The sequence below is a fragment of the Centrocercus urophasianus genome, unplaced genomic scaffold (genome assembly GCF_019232065.1).
Source record: "Centrocercus urophasianus isolate 14NV4802_14NV808 unplaced genomic scaffold, USGS_Curo_1.0 seq_15, whole genome shotgun sequence".
In the NCBI taxonomy this organism is placed as follows: domain Eukaryota; kingdom Metazoa; phylum Chordata; class Aves; order Galliformes; family Phasianidae; genus Centrocercus; species Centrocercus urophasianus.
Window position 1 is genome coordinate 43,499,891 of NW_024884697.1, and position 20,062 is coordinate 43,519,952.

General features: G+C 41.5%; 1 protein-coding gene across 1 annotated transcript; it reads left to right on the forward strand.

Moving 5' to 3' along the window:
* Window positions 1–3,038: 3,038 nt before the first annotated feature.
* METAP2 (methionyl aminopeptidase 2) lies at window positions 3,039–20,062 on the forward strand. The gene is made up of 11 exons (XM_042815405.1): window positions 3,039–3,214; window positions 3,762–3,863; window positions 7,226–7,291; window positions 7,597–7,699; window positions 12,252–12,413; window positions 14,469–14,650; window positions 14,735–14,829; window positions 14,916–15,012; window positions 15,483–15,586; window positions 18,082–18,197; window positions 19,269–20,062. The coding sequence occupies exons 1-11, from the start codon at window positions 3,055–3,057 to the stop codon at window positions 19,519–19,521; spliced, it is 1,440 nt and encodes a 479-aa protein (XP_042671339.1). The 5' UTR covers window positions 3,039–3,054; the 3' UTR covers window positions 19,522–20,062.

Genomic DNA, 20,062 nt, shown 5'->3' on the forward strand with positions numbered 1-20,062 from the left:
TATAATCAAACTGATGGAAAAAAGGGAAATCACTATAGGATGTGCAAAGAAGTCCACAGTAAATAGTATTAAATGAGAATTATTCATCTGCTTTTGTCACCTTAAAATTTGAATGAAATATTTCACCAAGCTTTAAGAGAAGGAGTAGTTTCAGAAGAAAGGATGTCTTTCATACTGCTCGTGCCAGAAAATGGATGTCCAACCTTTTGGCTTGCCTGGGCTGCACTGAGAAAACAGGAATTGTCCAGGGCTGCATCTGTGAGGGCTGCTCTGAAAGTAATGCCTTCTAATTATTTCCATGGAAACTACAACAGACACAGCACAACAACATTGCTGAACAGAGAATATTTTCAGCTATAAAACACTCTTTTTCAACACAGTCACCACCATTAGATGTAAATAAACAATTAACAAAATGAACAAAAGCCTGCATGCTGTGCTTGTAACAATATGTACTGGTTGAGGTCACTGTTGCTGTCATCACTGCTGAAGTGCACCAGCCATCACTTCACTACTCTGACATCCATGGTTTGGTCTCCAGCAAGTGTCGGTGAATGTCAGTGGGTGCAATGTCATTTCTTCCACATGAAGGAATTCAATGACACATCTTTGCTTCATATGCACTTCCATGTTAGATTTCATTGTGTCAGACTGTCCCTCTGCTGGCATCTGTCACACAGCAACAAAATGTAGTGGAATATTGGTGGGAAGGTTCAACTTCTGCCATACCATCAATCTGACATCCTGAGTCAACACAGTAAAACAGGAGGTACTACTTTTGGAGCAGTTCTTATAATATTGATAATGTATATAAGTGACAAAGTTTATTTTATTTTTTAACGTTCTTCTATTAAAACATATAAAGAAGAGAGCAACAAAAACATAAAACCAGTAGGATGTGACCTTGTTTTTGTGAAACTAACACATCAGCCTCGTTCAGAGGAAGTAGCTGCAATTCTCAGTGAGCTCTCAAGGTGTTCCTCAGAGATTCTTGGTGAAATCTGGCTGGACATTGCTGTGCTAAGGAAATCATTATCAGGAGACAACTGTCATCCCCACAGTGAATGCTATGGATGATGATGGCTGAGGAAGTACAGCTGTCCTCTGTCTTCAGCAACCAGTGAGTGGGGAGCAGCCTTTACATTTGCTTTCATAGAGTAGATGTTTTCCTTTGACTAGATCCAGCCTTTAGGCCTGATATTAAATATTGTGTCAGAACGACTGTCCCACCTACCTCAATGGATTTTTGGAGCTGGTCAGGACTATGAGCTTTGGGCCTAAGCTAGGAAGAAGAGTTGAAGTGTTGTAAACAAATAATTAACGACATCATCTCCAGAAATACAAACAGAAAAACAAATACAACCTCGTTCTGTTTGGATTCTTCTTGGGACAGATGCAGGCCATGTACTTCAGTCCTCCCTCCTCCTCTTTCCAAGATGAACCTGCAGCTGTCCACTTCACGCCATTTCCTCACACATATCAGGTTGAAAACACCAGCAACAACAATTAAATTAAAATACAACCCACTCTGAAAGAAGCTTTTTCCTGAAGATCATAACTTCTTCTGCCAGGAAAATGGTGCAATGGGAGCTGCTTCCCTGGAAGAAAAATAGTTAGGAGGTGAGTCTGTGTTGTTTTTCCGGACAGCATCTCAAGTCCTGCTGCTTAGTTACTGTGTGTTTTGGACTCAGCCCTTCCCTTAGCTCCCCAGCCAGTGCCTGCCCGTGTCAGGCAGGTGGTTGAAAACAACCAACAGCCTTCGTAAGAAAGAGAAAAAATTAGTATCTTTCTCCAGCTAAAGGTAGTTTTCATGCATCATTCTGCCTACTACCTGTTTGATACTGTCATCATATCATGCTCTTTGATAAGGTATGAAAAGGGAAAATGTAGTATCCATTAATACAAAGCATAACTAAATGTTAGGAACAGCTTACTAGCAGTAATGGACGACATGATCTCAGTGGTCTTTTCCAACCTTAATGATTCTATGATTAGTGAAAATCTGGGCAGAAGATGGAGATCCAAAGATCCCCACTGAAAGACAGGCAGGGCAAACACCAAGTTAGGCTGCAGCCATCTGCACACATTGCACAGCACGATGCCTACTATTCTGTCAACCCACAGCATCAGAGATGGATGTTGATGGTGGTATGACAGTAAAGGTTGAACTTCCCACCAGTATTTCATTATGTTTTGTTTTTGTAACATTGGCAGAAGGGCAGGGTGACAGAATAGTGTCTGACATGGAAGTGTGGATGAAGCAAAGGTATGCCACTGAATTCCTCCATGCAGAAAAAAATGGCACCCATTGATAGGTAAGTTCTTTACTACAAGAGTGGTGAGGTGCTGGAACAGGCTGCCCAGAGAGGTGGATGCCCCGTCCCTGGAGGTGTTCAAGGCCAGATTGGATGGAACCCTGGGCAGCCTGGTCTAGTATTAAATAGGGCGGTTGGTGGCCCTGCGTGTGGCAGGGGGGTTGGAGATTCATGATCCTTAAGGTCCCTTCCAACCCTGGCCATTCTGTGACTCTGTGACATCGTGGATGCTTGCTGAACATTGATGGAGACCGATGAGTGGATGTGAGCATAGCGAGGCACTGGATGGTGCATTTCTGCTGTGATGACAGCAACAGTGGGTCACCTCTGCCAGTGCAGATTGTTAGGATTGTGGCACGCAGGCTCTTATTCACCACTGGAGAAAATGCACAGCTAACGGCGGTGACGGTGTTGAAACGGAGTGCTTTGTAGCCGATTATTTTCTGTACCCCGTAGCGTCGTTGTGCTCTTTGTACATGCTGCCGTTTAGCAGCATTGCTGCATTACTTCCAACGCAGCGCCCTCCAGCCCTCACACAACCTCGGCCCTCCACTCCCCAACCCCGCGCGGGGCGGGGAAAGGAGGCAGGCGGGAAGGCAGGCCTGCTCGTACGGCGCTCCTCCCCGCTCCCGGCGCGGTCCTCCAGCCTTCCCGGCGTGCCCCGCGCTCGCCATAGAGCCGAAGCCCGGCCCCGCCGCTCTGCTCGCCCCGTGCGTGGTGGCGGCGCGGCCGCGGCGACATGGCGGGCGTGGGGCAGGCGGACGGCGAGGCGGAGAAGCACCTGAACGGCGAGCTGCCGCCGGAGCCAGAGGACAGGGACGGCGCGGCGGGGCCGGGCGCGGAGGATGGCGCCAAGAAGAAGCGCAAGAAGAAGAAGAAGGGCAAAGCGGGCCCCGCGGGTAGGGGCCGTCCGCCGGCGGGCCGGGTGCCGCGGGCCGGGGGGACGCGGCGTGGGCTCGCGGCCGGAGGGACCGGGTGGAGGGAGCTGCGGCCGCTGTGCTCCCGGGACGGACGGAGGGAGGAAAGGAGGGTGCGGGTGCGCCTCGTCTCCTCGCGTGCCCTGAGGGGAAAGGCGTCAGCGTGCTGCTGGGAGAGCCGTCCGCGTGATGGTGGAGGCTGTGCGCGGGGAGCTGCGGCGGGTCTGGGCGCACGGCGCCGGGCAGGGCGGCGCGGCGGGGCGGTGTCTGCGCGGCCGCGTTATCGCTCAGCAGCAGCCCGGCCGCGTGGGGCTCGGCACCGAGGGAGAAGGGCTCGGGAGCGCCGGGCTGCCGATCTGCGCGGCCCTGCGATCTCACGCGTTGGATCTGCTTGAAAATAACCCGCGCGTCTCTGTTTTGGTGTCTGTACGACGGCTGCGGCGCGGTATCTTAGTGAAGGTTTGGGGGATGTAGCTACTAACGTGTAGCTATTCTTTTATTGTATGTCGTGCTTTAATTTGACCAACAGGACAAGAAACAGATAAAGAAGTGGAAGGTGCTCTCGATGATGTAGCAAAGCAGTTGGATAAACAAGTGCTGGAGGAGAAGGACAAAGATGACGATGATGAAGGCAAGTGTCACTTTATTCTTTCACTTGACACTTCAGTCTCAACCACAGAACCACAGAATGGCCAGAGTTGGAAGGGACCTTAAGGATCATGAATCACCAACCCCCCTGCCACAAGCAGGGCCACCAACCTCCCCATTTCTTGCTAGACCAGGCTGCCCAGGGTTCCATCCAATCTGGCCTTGAACACCTCCAGGGACGGGGCATCCACAGCCTCTCTGGGCAGCCTGTTCCAGCACCTCACCACTCTTGTAGTAAAGAACTTGAACCCACTCCTGGACTCTGTCTTAACAAACCTACAGAGCCCAATGGTTTATATTTGTATATTTCTTGTATGTGTGGGTTTTTATGTCTTTTGCTACAGTTGAGGTGTCAGGCAGCCATAAATGTATAAAAAAACCCCTAGGATAACAGCTTTGTTAAAGCTGCTTGTTTTCAAGGATCCTATTACTGCAGGGAAATGTTAAGGTGCGCTGTAAGTCATTCTCTTTTGTATTATGTGGGCAATATGAAGCTATGTTCCAGTTTATATGTCTTATTCTTGGTTTAGAACAAAAAAACCCCGAAGAATGCGAGAGCTCATTAATTAATATCTCAGAGTCTTTACCAATGCACGCACTGTGTGTAATGCTGATTTGTTGTTAGTACTGACCCAGGGAGTGATGAATACGTAAGCAAGGTGAGCACCTTGTGTGCTGCCAGTGCTGCACAGCTGTTCTGAGTACCCTTGGAGTGTCCTGTACTAAAATCTAGGTTGGATGCCTCTTTTTTGTAGTAACATCAGGTTAAAAAAAATAAATGTATTTCATTTATTTTAACGAATGGCGTTAAATTAAAATAAACCCTTTAAAAATGCATTTGTCACGTTAGTTGTTTAGTTTCCTTCTTGTGAGTTAGCATTAAAAGTTGATTCAGCATCTTAAAATGTGCCTTACTGTTCTACTAAGGAAACTTCTTAGTAAACTGTTTTGGGGATTTGCCATTTAAAGGAAAAAATTAGGTGCAGAAATTTAATAATGTTCAGACTTCAGTTTAGTTTTAAACTGTTTATAGCATTCAGTTCTGTTACTAATTTGGCTTAGAAGTATATTCTAATGGATTATTTCTTTTAATGCTATATTTTAGCTTATGGAATTGAGAGATAATCCGACATATGCTTAGCCCTTATTGCCACCGAAGTAGGCAGTACTGAGGAGGCTAATGAACATTTTGTACCATTAAAAGAACTCCAGATGAGAATGAGCTCCATCTCAGGAGAAATAAGATTTCATCTGCAAATAACAGTGCTGTTCTTTTATGCTTTTTATATTATCATTAGTTAGCAGTACAGTATTAGAAAGTATTCAAAAACAAAAAATGCAAAGTGATGCTGTCACTGCAGCAATAATCTTCGTATTTTCCTCATGTTAAATCCTGGTGTATTTTTGAAAAAGAACAATATTTTTTCATGAAAAAAAATATGCTGTCTTATGAGACAGCTCTGTGTTGTGCCTGTACTGGTACTCACAATTTGCTATTGTAATGTGTGATCTTAGAGGTGTCCCTTAAAGTGTGGTGCTGCCTTTAGATTGAAACCAGTAATGTTCCCCTTCCCCTTTTTATCTTTATATTCTTTATAAGCCCAAAGCCCTGTGGCCTCAGAAATAAGTCTCTGCTTCTTGAAATCTGGGAGCAATTAGGAAGTGCTATTCAGATTCCTGTGGCTGTGTTAATACATACTGAGAGATAACATTTATGCACGGTAGTAAGTTATTAATATCTATACCACAATAGCATAAGGATGGGCTTCAGTTTCTCTAATTTCTTCCGTTTGCTTTCCTGGCTAGCATAAGAAAAACAAGCAGAAGAAAAACAGATATTGGTCAGATGCAGTAGTGATGTTCCTGGCAGCACAGTTAGTCTGCAGCAGTCTTCAAGGACATGAAGGCATAGGCCCGGTTAGTTTTGCTTACAAATGACAAATTCCTGTGCAGTGATGTACAAAAAAGCCACAATAAGCAAATGGCAATGATGATAACTTTTAAGAAAGGAATGCTGTATTTTTATTTTTTTTTAATCAGTTTAGGCCTAAGGATTGCAGGTGCAGGGGGAAATAAATCTAAAACTCACTCTTGGAATTAACTGGAGTCACATCTACAATGCGACTCAAGGTCAAAAGAACTGTGGCAAAGGTACCACATCATAAAGAATTAATGTATGCTCTATTAAGTGTTGCCAGCTGCCTTTGAAATGCAGTGGGATGGAGGTTCTGGTCACCTGGGCTGCATTGTGGTTAGAAAGTATTTATGCTTTCAGGTTTGGTTATTTATTTTTTAAGTTATTTTTTGGTTATTTGTTTATTAAGTAAGAAAATATTTAATGATTAAAATGAGCTGGAGGTAGGCACATCTCTGAAATTTGCCCCAACTGCAAGGTTACAACAGTCACTGCCATGCAGGTACTTGAATGGCACTGACCATCACTTGACATCTAGTGACCAGGACAGCTGGTCAGTTTTGATGTGTTTATTTTAATCAATGAGCAAGCAGGAGTTTCGATATGAATGTATTCAAATAGCAGTGCTTGGGCTAGATTGACTCCTGGAGTTCTCCTGATTTTAATTTTCAGTTCAATAAAGATAAATGTTGTATGTGCAGAAGAATAGAACTTTTCCCATGAGCTTATTTCAGAATGGTTATTTGTGAAGGTTTAGTTCTCTACTAGCACAGTAGATAAATACTGAGCTTTAGATGCAGCCATATGTGAAGTCCACAGGGTTATTGTTAGCACCCAAGTGTGAATGTGACATGGCTTGGTTGATTCCTGGCGTTGGCACACTGTGTTGTGTGAAAGCCTCCAAGAGGTACATATCCCATAGCCAGTGCTTTCACTCAGTGCTTCTTGTGACTCTTATCTGCTGACTGACCTCCTTCTGGCTTGTATGCTGTTATCTTTCCTTGTTAGTGGCTTTTTTTGGTAGCGTTTTACATCAGGTTCCTTCAGCTGAAGCATAGATGTGTTTGTAACAGTGTTGTTCCCAGCTTTTTGTTAGCTGCGTCTAACACAGTTTTCTCATGTCTTTCCTCAACTCCACACATCTTTTGAGGTGGATGAAGAGAAGAGATATTGGAAGTAGGAGTTCCCAGGAACTTTTTCCATGACTGGTGATAGGCTCAAGTCATCAGTTTTGGAAGAGTTTTCTTAGATCTGTGTTTTGTATAAGGGCTGAAAATGCTAATGATTTGGTTGCAGCTTCTAACTGTCTTTATTTAATCTATTAAATTTTACTGTGAAAGAAATGCTTCCAGATTGTCCAGATGGTTTTGTTCGTTGTTCAAAATTGGTTCTTTGTTTTACATTCGTCTGAATGCTTTGTTTCTCTGTAGATGGAGAGGGTGAAGGAGATGGAGCAGCAGGGAAAAAGAAAAAGAAGAAGAAAAAGAAGAAAGGACGTAGGTATCAAACAGAAAATGAAAGATAAGCTGTGCATATTTTTTTTGCTAAGCCTGTATTCTTTTTGACAGTTTTGGGTCTGTAGGCTAAGTTTTCTTCTCTGTAGTATCCCTGAATGCCACCTTAAGTGTTGGCCAAATTAAGTAATATGAGGGCACTGTGATGTGATGTCCTCTGGGTAGAAGCCCAAGTTCTGAAAAGAAGATCTTAAGTAGTGTGTGTAATTTAACTTTCAAGTTTGAAATAAGATACTTAAAACTTCTGGTTTGCCATGTATAATGCTTTTAAAAATTGTACCCAACAGCTAAGGTTCAGACAGATCCACCTTCCATTCCAATATGTGATCTATTTCCCAGCAACGTATACCCAAAGGGAGAAGAATGTCAATATCCACCAACTCAAGATGGGTAAGTATTTCAAGTGTAGAATATTATGCAATTCAGCACATCCAGATAACAGTAAACTTTTGCTGTGCAACTAGATGGACAAATTCAAAAGTGAGTTGCAATGTGCTTTTTTTCTTCTTTAAACTGAATCATCTAACATCTTGCTGAATAGAAGTCTTTAGGCTGGAACTTCAGGGTCTTCTATCTCTGTTCCTTTGGTTATGGTGCAGTCTTCTATGAACAGACTTGCCCTGAGGCGGGAATCCTTAAGACCAAGGGTGCAACAGGATGAGAAGTAGACAGCTTGCAGAACTTAGTATGAATTAGGACTGGGTGAAGGTTTGAAATTTAGTGAGATGAGAGATAGTTATGTAGAACTTCATCTCTTGCATGACAGATGGATTTTGTTTCATTCCTTTATTTCCCCTTTTCCTGCTTCTTATTGAAGAAATAAAACATACCCTGAGGGAGGAGAAACTGTATAGAGAGTGTCATTAACTGGCTGGGAACATGGTTATGTAGCTGGGGTTTTTGTTGTTTGTTTGTTTCGAAGGCTTTTTTTCCCCCCCTCCCCTACATAATGCTTTCAGTGTCTGATTTGATCCAAGTGAAAGTCAATTCCCTGGTTAACAAGATTCTTCCTACATGTTCATCTTCCCCCAACCCCTCCCCAATTAAACGAGCTCCTTTGTATAAACCCTCCCAGATAATCTGAATAGTGCAATGCTGAGTAGTTTTCTTCTTAGCTGTGAGCTGTTACTGAGGGGATTGTTTATTTTTCTTTTTAATTACTCCTGCCTGTCTTTCCAAAAATCAAATTGCTAACTTTAGGTTTGGAGTAGTAGAGAGTTTAAGCAGAACTGAGACGGATAGTGAAAATGCTTCAAATCTTACTGTTTTGTAGCTCAGAAACAAAGACTGGACATAAAGCTGAATCTTAGATGGGGAAAAAATGCCTCTATAAAGAATGTTGACATCTATTCGATGGTTTTCATAAGAATTTCCATGTGTAAAGCACTCTTGTCTTTGCTATGCAATATAAAGAAGGAAGCCCTGTATGCAAGTGTCCTTGTTGGCCTCTTTAGTTTCTGTTTTAAAGATTTTAAGGTGGTAACAGATACAGAGCAGTACACTTGCCTGCTGCAAGCTCCATGATTTCTTGTGGATTTCTATTCTTAGGTCACTAATTAGCATTTTGTCATTAATGTTGTGTATTCCTTTTACTCGTTACCTTTGTGCTGTACCTCTTACATTTTCTTTTCAGAAATAGGAGGGAATAAAAGATCTTAAAATATCACTCTTTTTTCCCTGAAACTATTGGAGTGAGCAAAGGGGACGACTTATTACACATGATTTTGTCCCGAGTTTGAATCTGGATGTTTGAGATATTAAAAAATAATAATAATTGTAGTTCCCAAATGGATCTGTGATCAGACTAAAGAGGAAAAGGTAGAAGTCCAACTGGCATCTTCTGCACTTTGCTTCTCATTGTTTGCATATATGTAGATATTATTCTTAGTGACACAGGAATTATGTGCAATGTCATTAAACAGGCAATAACTTCCACTAGCTTACTATGTCAGAGATTTACATCCTTACATAAGCTACTACCATTTCCTTATTTCCTTGTGCTTTGTTAGGAGCTAGAGTATAGCAGTTGAGTGAGTTTCCTAATTTTTCCTACGTAAAGCATTGTGGAAGGTCATTTCTTAACTTGTTTGTAGGGAGAAGGAATTAGCTTGAATTGCACAGAAGTCTGAATGAAAAGTCTGAATTACCAAGTGTAACTCTAGAAACTTTCCATGAAACTGAATCAGAACTCTGGAGAAAGAAGTTTAAACAAAGAGAGGGGAGTAGATGAGCAGCACTTTCAAAAATGTTTTCCAATGGTAATGTTTTCCAGTGCTTTGCATTGGTAGTTTAAAACCAATGCCCATTTCTCACGGAGCGTATGCAGTATAGTGAGGAGTGCAGCGCCCTGCGTTCAGGTACTCGCAGGAAGTATGGCTTCACTTCTTTGCAATTAAAGTCAGTTTTTGAGGAAGCCTTCTCTTTAATGGCTGCAATTTGATCACAAGGTGTGTTCCTACTTATAAATGGCTGTCTTCTTAGCGTGCACAGCGTTAGCCTGCTCATGATGGGGCCTCACGTGGTTGTCCTGAAGGGGTGATTGAGGGACAGCCATTTCATGCTTAAGACGTCAGTGTCTCTATATACTTGTTATAAACCTCATTAGATTCTTGTGTGCCCACTTTGAGGGTGTTCAGGTCCCTCTGGATGGCATCCATCCCTTCTGTTGTGTCAGCTTCACCACTCAGCTTGGTCTCATCAAATTTTCTAGTTTAGATGTTTTAAATATATGAATCTTATTATGCTTCTGCAATTTAAATATTAAAATCTCATGGACCTTCTTCAGCATTTCCTAGCATAAGCAATTGTTTATATTAGTGGCTGACATGGCTATATTAGTGGCAGAACATTTCCTATTTTGAATAATAGTTTTGTTTTATAATATTGGTAAGGCATTTCTGTGCAGCTTCTGCTATTCTTGCTGAGATGGGAAAGGTTTTGTCTTTGCTTTCAAAAAGATTTGTGCTTCTACTCTGAACTCTTGATCAAAAAAATCATAGAACGGCTACTTTCTAAATTACTCAACCTAGAATTGCATATATTCTACAAGAAGTTGAACTAGAAATGGGTATCATTGAATTTTCAGGAAGAAGAATATTAGAAAATCAATTTTTATATGGACAGTGGGTTAAGCTTTGATATTTTTGTAGCTTGGATATTGAGCCCTGTTTAAAGGCTTGCGCTTTGTTTAAAAGCTGAGATGATTTCATGAAGGGCAGAAAAGCTATAAGCAGTGTTTCATGATGCACTGATTTTCATAAAGCTGGCAGAAGAAATTCTTGTCCCTGCTTGCTTGTTTCTGCCCCTGTGCTGTTATCTGGGTTAAAATAATCTGAGGAAGTTGGTTTCCAGGATTCGTGTCTTTGACCACTAACATTAATTTATAGCACAACCCTGTAAAGAGTTGCACTAGTGAGAACTGCAAACTCTGAACCCGAGTGAAAAGGTGGGAACAAATGGCTTGGAGCAGGAGGTGGTCTGATGCTGAGTTATGTGGCAGCCAGCACAGTGAGAAGCTCCTCGGAGAAGATTACGTACAGCTGTACCCATTAGAAGATGCAATGTTTGGTGTGAGACCTTTGGTTGGTTGGTATTGGTTTATTTCTAGGTTTTCACCTCCCCCTTGCCATATGTCCTAAGGGCTTAGACCCAAGCATGACTTCTGGTAGCTGCCTTTGTTAAGCTCCCAGATGAAAGCTTCACAGCTCTGGCAGCAGAACACTTTGGGTCTGATGATATATTTTGCAATGTAAAGGCCGTTTCATCCCCTAGTTGTCTTGCACAAAGTGACTGTGCACCAAAGTAGAGTGAGAAGTTTTCCTGTCAGTTTGCTGGAGTTTGCACTGCAGTCCATTGCTGCTGATAGCACTGCCCAGACTCCTAGCAGAGCGTGATCCTCGTTGCAGACAGGAGCACTGTGCAAGGACCTGCGAGTCCCTCTCCCTACACTTTTCTGCAGCCTGCCTTTTCCATCTTGTTGTGCCATGACAGCTGTGCTGGCAGTAGTCCAGTTTCCAAGTGCAGTAAGCAGGCTGGTGTTTCAGACTCTTGCTTATCTTGGTGGGATTTCTCAGTTTTAAAGCAGATCCTGTGAGTTAGGAGCAGTATGTGGTGCTTGCTGTTAAATGAGAAAGAGAACAGTAATCGTGGAATTTCTCCCTTTACACTGCTTCAGATTCGTTTGAAGGTTATCTCTTGTTTTGTAGTCAAAAGAGTGGTCTTTTACCAGGGTTCTGACGGATGACAGAGTGCTGAAATTACCTTTTTTCTCTTGGAATTGTAGTTGTATGGTCTCTTGAAGAACAAAAAAGAGGAAACCCTTCAAACTAATGTTATATTTAGTCTTTAGAATGATTCTTACATTTGATCTGTCAAACTATTAAAGAGCTCGAGTTCCAGGAGAGTAGTGTTCTCTTGGAGCAAACGTTAATTTGCTGTCCAGCAAATACAGAAGTGACTTCCTGGTGTGTCTCACATCAGCTCTGCTCTGCATCAAGTTGTTACCTAAGTATGATGAGGTTAGGTGGAAGTATCAAGCTCAAGGTAGAGCTGTGGGCTGATTGATGCTGATTTTATAGGTCTCCTCCATCTCTTTGAGGATGGTTTTGCACCCTTCAACAGTACTTTGGGAGTTTTATAAGCTTTGAAGGTAAGGCTTTTAATAATGTAAAAGGAAGTAATTTGGCTCATGATATGAGTTCAGTTTCTGTGTATACTTTTTTTTTTTTCCTGTGAGGTTATCAGCTTTCACAGGTGCCAGAATGTGGTGCTGATGAATTCATATAGGCTTCCTTTATTCTGAAGGTTTTATAAATGGGGATCTTTTCTGTTGCATGGGACTGTAGGCCTGACTGATCAACCAAATAGTTGCAGTTTAGACAGAAGTTGTAATTGCTGCTGTGGTTACACTTATAGTAACTTTTCATTATGTTTTGTTTTGAAGGCGGACTGCAGCTTGGAGAATAACTAGTGAAGAGAAGAAAGCACTGGACCAAGCTAGTGAGGAGATCTGGAATGATTTTCGGGAGGCTGCAGAGGCACACAGACAAGTGAGGAAATACGTTATGAGCTGGATAAAACCTGGGATGACAATGATAGAAATCTGGTGAGGACACAGATCTTCTCAAAGACCTGTGCTGTTGATGTTTCTTCTTTCTCCACCCCAGGGAGGGATTTGGTCTCAATTTTGTGTACTTAACTGCTTGTGTTATGATTGTTGTGGGGGTTTACGTTTTGAAATAGGCAACCAGTATACCTTCTTACTTTCCTAAAATGTTCTCCTATATCATGTTCTTAGCCTACACAGCTTTACAGGACCTGGGATTGTACTGATTTTCAAATAGCTTTCAGATATATTTATTTGAGCATGAGCTTGATTTTAATCGTCTTTGGTCTTGCCACTCTTGCCATCTGAGGTAGGCAGCGGTGCTGAGAGAAGCACTGATAGCAGTAGCTATTCTGGAATTGTAAGCAAAATGCTGTGTGGACAAGAAGTGAAGGTGCAGTCTGAGACGTGTCTCAGTGGGTTACAGAATCACAAGGTTGGAAACGACCTGCAAGATCATGTAGTCCAACCACCCTCCATTCCTATCAGTGCCACAAGCACTAAACCATCTCTCGTAGCTCCTCATCCGGGCGCCTCTTGAACGCTGCCAAGGACAGCAATTCCACCACCTCCCTGGGCAGCCATTCCAGTGCCTGACCACCCTTCGAGAGAAAAAGTTTCTCCTAATATCCAACCTAAACCTCCTCTGGTATAACTTCTGACCGTTTCCTCGGGTCCTACTATTTGCCTGGGAGAAGAGGCCAGACCCTTTTGCACCACAACCTCCCTTCAGGAAGTTGTAGAGTGCAATGAGGTCTCCCCTGAGCCTCCTCTTCTGCAGAAGAAGAAGGGTTAACAGACATGAAAATTGTATGGGTGTACGTGGAGTCCAGAGCAGGTAGATTCAGTCTATATTTTGTCTTCCCTGACGAATGTTCTCAGCTGATAAGAAATAGCTGAATGAATTACTTAAAATAAATGTGGTCAAGGTCAAGTTCAAAGAAATAATTTGCCCAGACTGATTCTCTTTACACTTCCAACTGCTCCTTTCTCTGTTCCTCAGTTTATCTGGAGTGTTTGTCTACAGTCCCAAGTACTACACAGCTCCAGAGCAGTTTAGCTACCAAAATCAGGTGCTTTCAGCCTGATATAACTGAGGACTGTGCTGACAAGAGTAAGATAGAAAGAAAGCTTATCAGTGCTGAGCCCCTAAGGTAGCTGTGAGGGTAAAGAAAAGAAATAATATGCCGTCAGGGAAAGTGAAAGGCAAGCAGCTGCCTTAGTAATCATTATTCAGGCTGAGACAAATCTGTCATGTTGAGTTACATAGTTTGACTGTTTGAATTATAAGCAATAATTTTCTCAAAACATGATTTTTCTTGTGGAATACTTAGAGCTGTGGGGACTTACCTATTAAAATAAGCTCTTCTGTTTTTCCAGACTGCTCTGAGTGAATAGCATTCTTAAATGAAATCAGAATATGCTGCACTGATGTGAGTTGCAGTTTACATCATTCACTGCAACTACAGGGGTGGTATGCACTGATGGACATGCATCTGTAGTCTTCCAGTGGCTAAAAACTTGAGAGTTGACAAAACCCAGGGATAAGTGCTGGTCTTGAAAGGTGGTGTTTTATTGTAGTTATTCCTTCAATTTAATATATATAATGTCCTTCTTTAAATTGATATATTTTTTTAAAGTAAATGAGAGAACTACACTATTTTAACAATTACCAGGGTATAACTTTAAGGAAGAAGAGCAAGGCGATTTAATTTGCCCAAACTTTAGTTGTATAACCTCTGTTACCCTGGAAGTATGAGTTAAACATAACTTGTAGAAGAAGCATCTTTTCAGTTTAGATTAAAAACAACAGCAAAGTGCTCCATTTTGCCCACTAAAGAGTAGAAGAAACAACGCAGGCAACTGGGGATGGTTATCTTGTGCTTATTTTTCTAGTCTAGGGCCTCTTTCTGGTTAGCATATAAGTGCCTGAAGATTTACGTGGGAACTTTTTTTTTTTTTCTAAGATTTTGTTCTTGTTTAATTTATTTGAAGCTGTCATAAGAAATATTAATGAAAACTCTTATGTTCTTCTTCCTTCTCTTTGCCCTTCAGTGAAAAACTAGAAGACTGCTCGCGTAAGCTGATAAAGGAAAATGGTTTAAATGCAGGTCTTGCATTTCCTACTGGGTGCTCTCTGAATAATTGTGCTGCCCACTACACTCCCAATGCCGGAGATCCAACAGTGCTGCGTTACGATGATATTTGCAAAATAGATTTTGGGACACACATTAGTGGTTAGTTTTGATTTATGACTTACAATTTTGAAAACAGGTTTCAGCGCAGAAACTTCAGAGCTAATTGATTTCTGCTGCTTTCAGGTCGTATTATTGACTGTGCTTTTACAGTCACGTTCAATCCGAAATATGACAGACTATTAGAAGCTGTAAAGGATGCCACTAATACGGGAATAAAGGTATGATCATTTTGCAAATCATTTACCAAATCTTTTACAGGAAGCTTTGCAAATATTTTCCATTTGTATTTGCACTTGATTTGCAGTGTGCTGGAATAGATGTACGTCTCTGTGACGTGGGGGAGGCCATACAAGAAGTTATGGAGTCTTACGAAGTTGAAATTGATGGCAAAACATACCAAGGCAAGTTCTTCTCTTTATGTGAGAGCAAGGATTCTCAAAATAGGTATATTTGTACTGTATTGAAAAGAGTTCTGTAATAGAAGTGGGGCATGAGTAACAGAAATAAATATACTCTTGTCTGACTTGCTGCACTCTGTAGGAATGCTCTTTACTTGTCCTGCCAAGTAGTGCATTTTTAATAGATGAAAAGAAGGACGAGAAGCTGTTTCAAAATTTGCAGATAATTTGATACCTGCTGTTTGTCTCTATTAATGGCTTTTCTTGTTGTTGAATTGTTGGTCTTTGATAACGTTGTATTTATAGCATACACAACTGTTTCACTTGGTTGGAATCTGTACAAAGTGAATGGATAATTCTATTTTGTCCCTGTGCAGCATGATGGATCTCTGCTGTGCTTTCTGTATAGGCTAATAGAACAAATTGCCCTTGGTTAGGAGGTTGCCTGTAATGTTAATGTTTTCCTTCCAAAGTGAAACCAATTCGCAATTTGAACGGACACTCAATCGGGCCGTACAGGATACATGCTGGAAAAACTGTGCCCATTGTGAAAGGAGGAGAAGCCACGAGAATGGAGGTAAGTGGAGTTCTGAAGTCTTTTTTCTTTATTTCTCAACTGTCTCAGAAGGAATAACTGTCCTGTGTAGTCCTAATGTGTAGTATTAATGATCCTAGAAAATAATGCCTAGAGAAAAACTTCATACTTACTGATAACTTTTGAGACTTCATCTTGGTGTCTATTAAGAAAAACAAATGAGAAGAAGTACAGCCTTAATGATGCTTTTGCATATTTATTTCTCAGTGTATATTCATTGCTAAATGATGTGCTGGGGTGTTGTGCCTTAGAGCAGGGGAAGAGGACAGGAAGTGAGACTTTGGGGTGACCTTGAGGAACCACAGAGGCTCCACTGAAGATGTTAGGATTTGTGGGTCCTTCATGTTTTCCTTGCTCTGTTAATTCTTGGGAGGTATTTCTGTCATGTTGTAGCTGTGGAAGACTTTTTGCACCTATGGTTAGATATGATAGAATCATAGAATGGTTTGGATTGGAAGGGACCCTTACGAGCATCTAGTTCCAATCCTCTGCTATAGACAGGGACACATCCCTCTAGATCAGGTTGCTCAGAGCCCCATCCAGCCTGGCCTTGAATGCTTCCAGGGAAGAGGCATCCACAGTCTTTCTGGACAGCCTGTTCCAGTGTCTCACCACCCTCACAGTAAACAATTTCTTTCTTGTATCTAATCTAAATCTGCCCTCTTCCAGTTATCATGATACCTTTCTTGAAAAGCTTCCAGTGGTGTTCTTTGCAGATGCAAAATAATAGAGCATGTTTTTAATTAACGTGATAGGATAGATGGAAGGTGTTTGAATAGGATTTTGGGTCAATGGAAGAGGAAGAGAAATAGCTCTATGTGATGCAGCAAACTGTACCCATCACAAAGATAGTATTGAAATGCATAACTCAGATTTATTCACAATTTTGATGTAAGTTTGCATTCTAACAAGATAAGAAGACTTAATTAATAGATTGGTAATACAGTAAGAAGCTTCCAGTTTAGTTCTAAGCCTGACTGGTGGTAAGCAGTAATCACAAGTAAGCCTGTCAGAAGGAACAAGACTTTTAAGAAATGAATAGGAAGAGATGAGGGCTGAACGGCGTTGTTTTTTGAGGTAAGTCTCACTCATCATCATCCAGAAGTTTTAGTTGTTGGTCGCCTTAATGATGTGAGTGGAAAAAATCCATAACTTTATCTTCTTGTCTCTAAAGATGTGCAGAGAGGATAGAGTATTGAGAAGGCAAGGTGGAAGAGGCTCTTGTCTGTGCTGTACCCTTCTTGTTATACTTTCTCAATGTACTGTCGACCCATCATCAGTGTATTACAGGTGTAGAACTTATTTAACGCGTTGAGAGCTTTGGGACTGTTGTGATTGAACATCCAGGCACTGGGGAGAAGGCTCTCTTAATATATTCAGCTTCTAGAGGTTATTTAGGACACAACCTTGCACCATTAAAGACGGTACATTTTGCCATGAAGAATGTGGAGCATAGCCAGGCTCTTACTGTACTGTGCTAAGTATAGCACCAAACTGCAACCTCGTGAGTTCTTTGTGACAGAGGAGTACAGCCTCTGACAAGCTTTATGCTGAAAAAGAGGATGGGAATTTTGGTGGTGGCATGTTGTATGTGGGTTGGTTTTTTGCCTTTTTTTCTCTTATTAGGGCAGCTGAATATTCAGTGGCACCTCTAGGAGTTTGTCCTTAGTTTGAGGCCTGTGTTACTGTTTTTCATATGACTTCTTATTCTGAGCTGTGGTTTTTTTTCCAGGTAGTCTGATTGAACTGAAAGACCCAGTTCCTGTTGTCAGTGTGTGATGCCCTATCCTTTGTAAACCCCTTTTGCAGACCTACAACCAATTCTATGTGAATGTACTTGGCAGAAATCAGTTTCTAAAATGACATTTCAGGATGCTCTTGGCCACGATTTCAGTGATTTGTAGATAGAGATCACCTCCATTTCTTGAAGAAATTAATCTGGTGCAGTGCAGATGAGCAGATGAAGGTTTTATATGAGCAGCTGTTAACAGAAAATTCTTGCAGAAGTTGGGCAGCAAGTTCTTCAGTGCAGAAAGTGTTTGTGATCAGCATCTAAGTGGTCTGTCAAAACAGTACATTTCCTAGAGGACTTCTTTGCAAATAAGAAAGGAGAATTAGTTTCACCCAGCAAACGTTTCACAGTAGGATGTCCTTTCTTAGCTGTTTTAGATGTACACTTTGAAAACATTCAACTGCAGTGACTTTGACAAACTGACTAGAAACTAAACTGCTGATGTTTATGCTTGAAAAAAAACTAAAATTGTAATAATAAAAGCAGCTGATTATTGAGATGTCAGTGAATTCACTGCATGGAATCTCCATATTGAACTTTTTCTCTGATTTGATGATTGAATCTGTTTCCATTTGATTACTGCTATTCATAGGTTACACTGAGATGATTACATCACACTGGTTTGGTGTCTCTTACTTTCACATTGTAACACGTTACCTTTTTTTCCCTTGTCTGTCTTTCTTAGGAAGGTGAAGTGTATGCTATAGAAACCTTTGGTAGCACAGGAAAAGGTGTTGTTCACGATGATATGGAGTGTTCTCATTATATGAAGAACTTCGATGTGGGACATGTGCCAATAAGGTTGGGTTGTTGTTTTTACTGTACTACCCTGTCTGGATTCAGATTTTGTACCATACGGGTTCTTTGATTAATAATAATGCTGTCAAAGGTGGTGTGTTATGAAATGTGCTCTGAAACGAGCGTCTGTGCTCTGATTGTACATCTGAAATAACATGGGACTATTCCAAAGTGTCTGGAAATGGAGAAGATGCATGGTCATTGGTGATTTTGATCATTACAGACTTACAGACCTCATTGTTCTCTTAGTCTGTATATATCACAGAATTGCACAGAATCACAAAGTGGTCCAGGCTGGGAGGGACCTCAAGGATCATGAATCTCCAACCCCCCTGCCACAGCAGGGCCACCAACAATATAAAATGCATAGATTAATTCATAATAATTGTTTTAATAAACAATTGTATACAAAATGATTGTAACACACTGTGTGTGTGTTATGGTTGTATGCCGTAATCCTTGTCTTAGAGTTGTTCCCAGAGTGTATCAGTTATTCAGGGTCACTCGTTTTGTTTGTGACAATATTGAGTGGTTTTTAAGTTCCAGTTTTGGTGTATTGCTCTAAGATGAAATGGGACATTTGCTGTTGGTTTTCACTGAGAAGTATTTCTGCGTTTCTAAGGTTGTAGAGTTTGTGAATGGAAGGCTGTTATGGTTAGGAACACAGTAGGTTTTTGAGATTGCTGTTCTGTCTCCATGGAACAATGCAGTAGTATGAGCAAAGAGAGCGTGAACATGCTTAAAACAAGGGCTGGAAAATAATTCCTGTCATTGCGTTTCATTAGGCTTTAGTAGTTAGATGATGATGTGTTCACACCGTAACTTCCTCCATTGGAAGGAATTGGAAGGTGTTTGGAGCGTTCAGGCTTGTTGGAAAGATGTCTTTCTGCAGCAGGAAGATGCACTTTCTCTAGAGAGCACAAGATCTGATGGGTGCAGAAGGGCATCGCAAGGCTTAGCGGTCTTAAAACACTTTGAAAACTGAACCTTTTTAATTACTCGTTTTTATTTCCGTAGCGAATGCTTGGTGGTGATGCCTCTTTGTCTGCAGTGTGTTATTCTTCCTTCCCTTAGGCTTCCGAGGGCGAAACACTTGCTGAACGTCATCAATGAAAACTTTGGCACTCTCGCCTTCTGCCGCAGATGGCTGGATCGCCTGGGGGAGAGCAAATACCTGATGGCACTGAAGAACCTGTGCGACCTGGGCATCGTGGATCCCTATCCTCCCCTGTGCGACATTAAAGGCTCGTACACAGCACAGTTTGAGCACACCATACTGCTGCGTCCGACGTGCAAAGAGGTTGTCAGCCGAGGCGATGACTACTAAACTGAAAGCCACCTCAGCACCTTTATACACCAGGCTTTGTTGGAACGTACTATACCAGAATTAATTTGCAACGTATTGTCTGTTTTAACAGTGGACTGATGTAATACTTTCCGTATTTGGAAAGGAAGTAATTTAATCAAAGGCAAGTCTTCTAATGTAACTAACCAAGGAAAAAGCTTTCAGGCCTTTAGAAATATTTCAAAAGTTACTTATTTTTTCTGTTCAGGGAAATACGTGCTATAAAGCTCAATTTTTAGTTTGGAATGAGTTATACATTTTGTTTTGAACATTTATGAAAAAAAAGATGCTTTTCAAATATTTATATTACCATATTCCTACTTGAATGCTTTGAATGACTACACCTGATTTCTGCACCTAAGTCCTCTATGATATTGCCTTTTAAACTTCCTGGAATCCATTTTGTAAAAAATAAAGACAAATTTTCAGATCTAAAAAATATATATACTTTTTAGAAGTCTGGTTACAGTTCTGGGCAGGAGTCTGCTGGGAAACCGCTCTATTAAATATTTTACAACCTTGA

Coding starts and splice junctions, on each gene's coding strand:
- METAP2 (XM_042815405.1), top strand. CDS start 3,055: ATGGCGGGCGTGGGGCAGGCGGACGGCGAGGCGGAGAAGCACCTGAAC. Junction 3,215..3,761: donor GGGCAAAGCGGGCCCCGCGG/GTAGGGGCCGTC, acceptor TTTGACCAACAG/GACAAGAAACAGATAAAGAA. Junction 15,587..18,081: donor GAGAAGCCACGAGAATGGAG/GTAAGTGGAGTT, acceptor TGTCTTTCTTAG/GAAGGTGAAGTGTATGCTAT.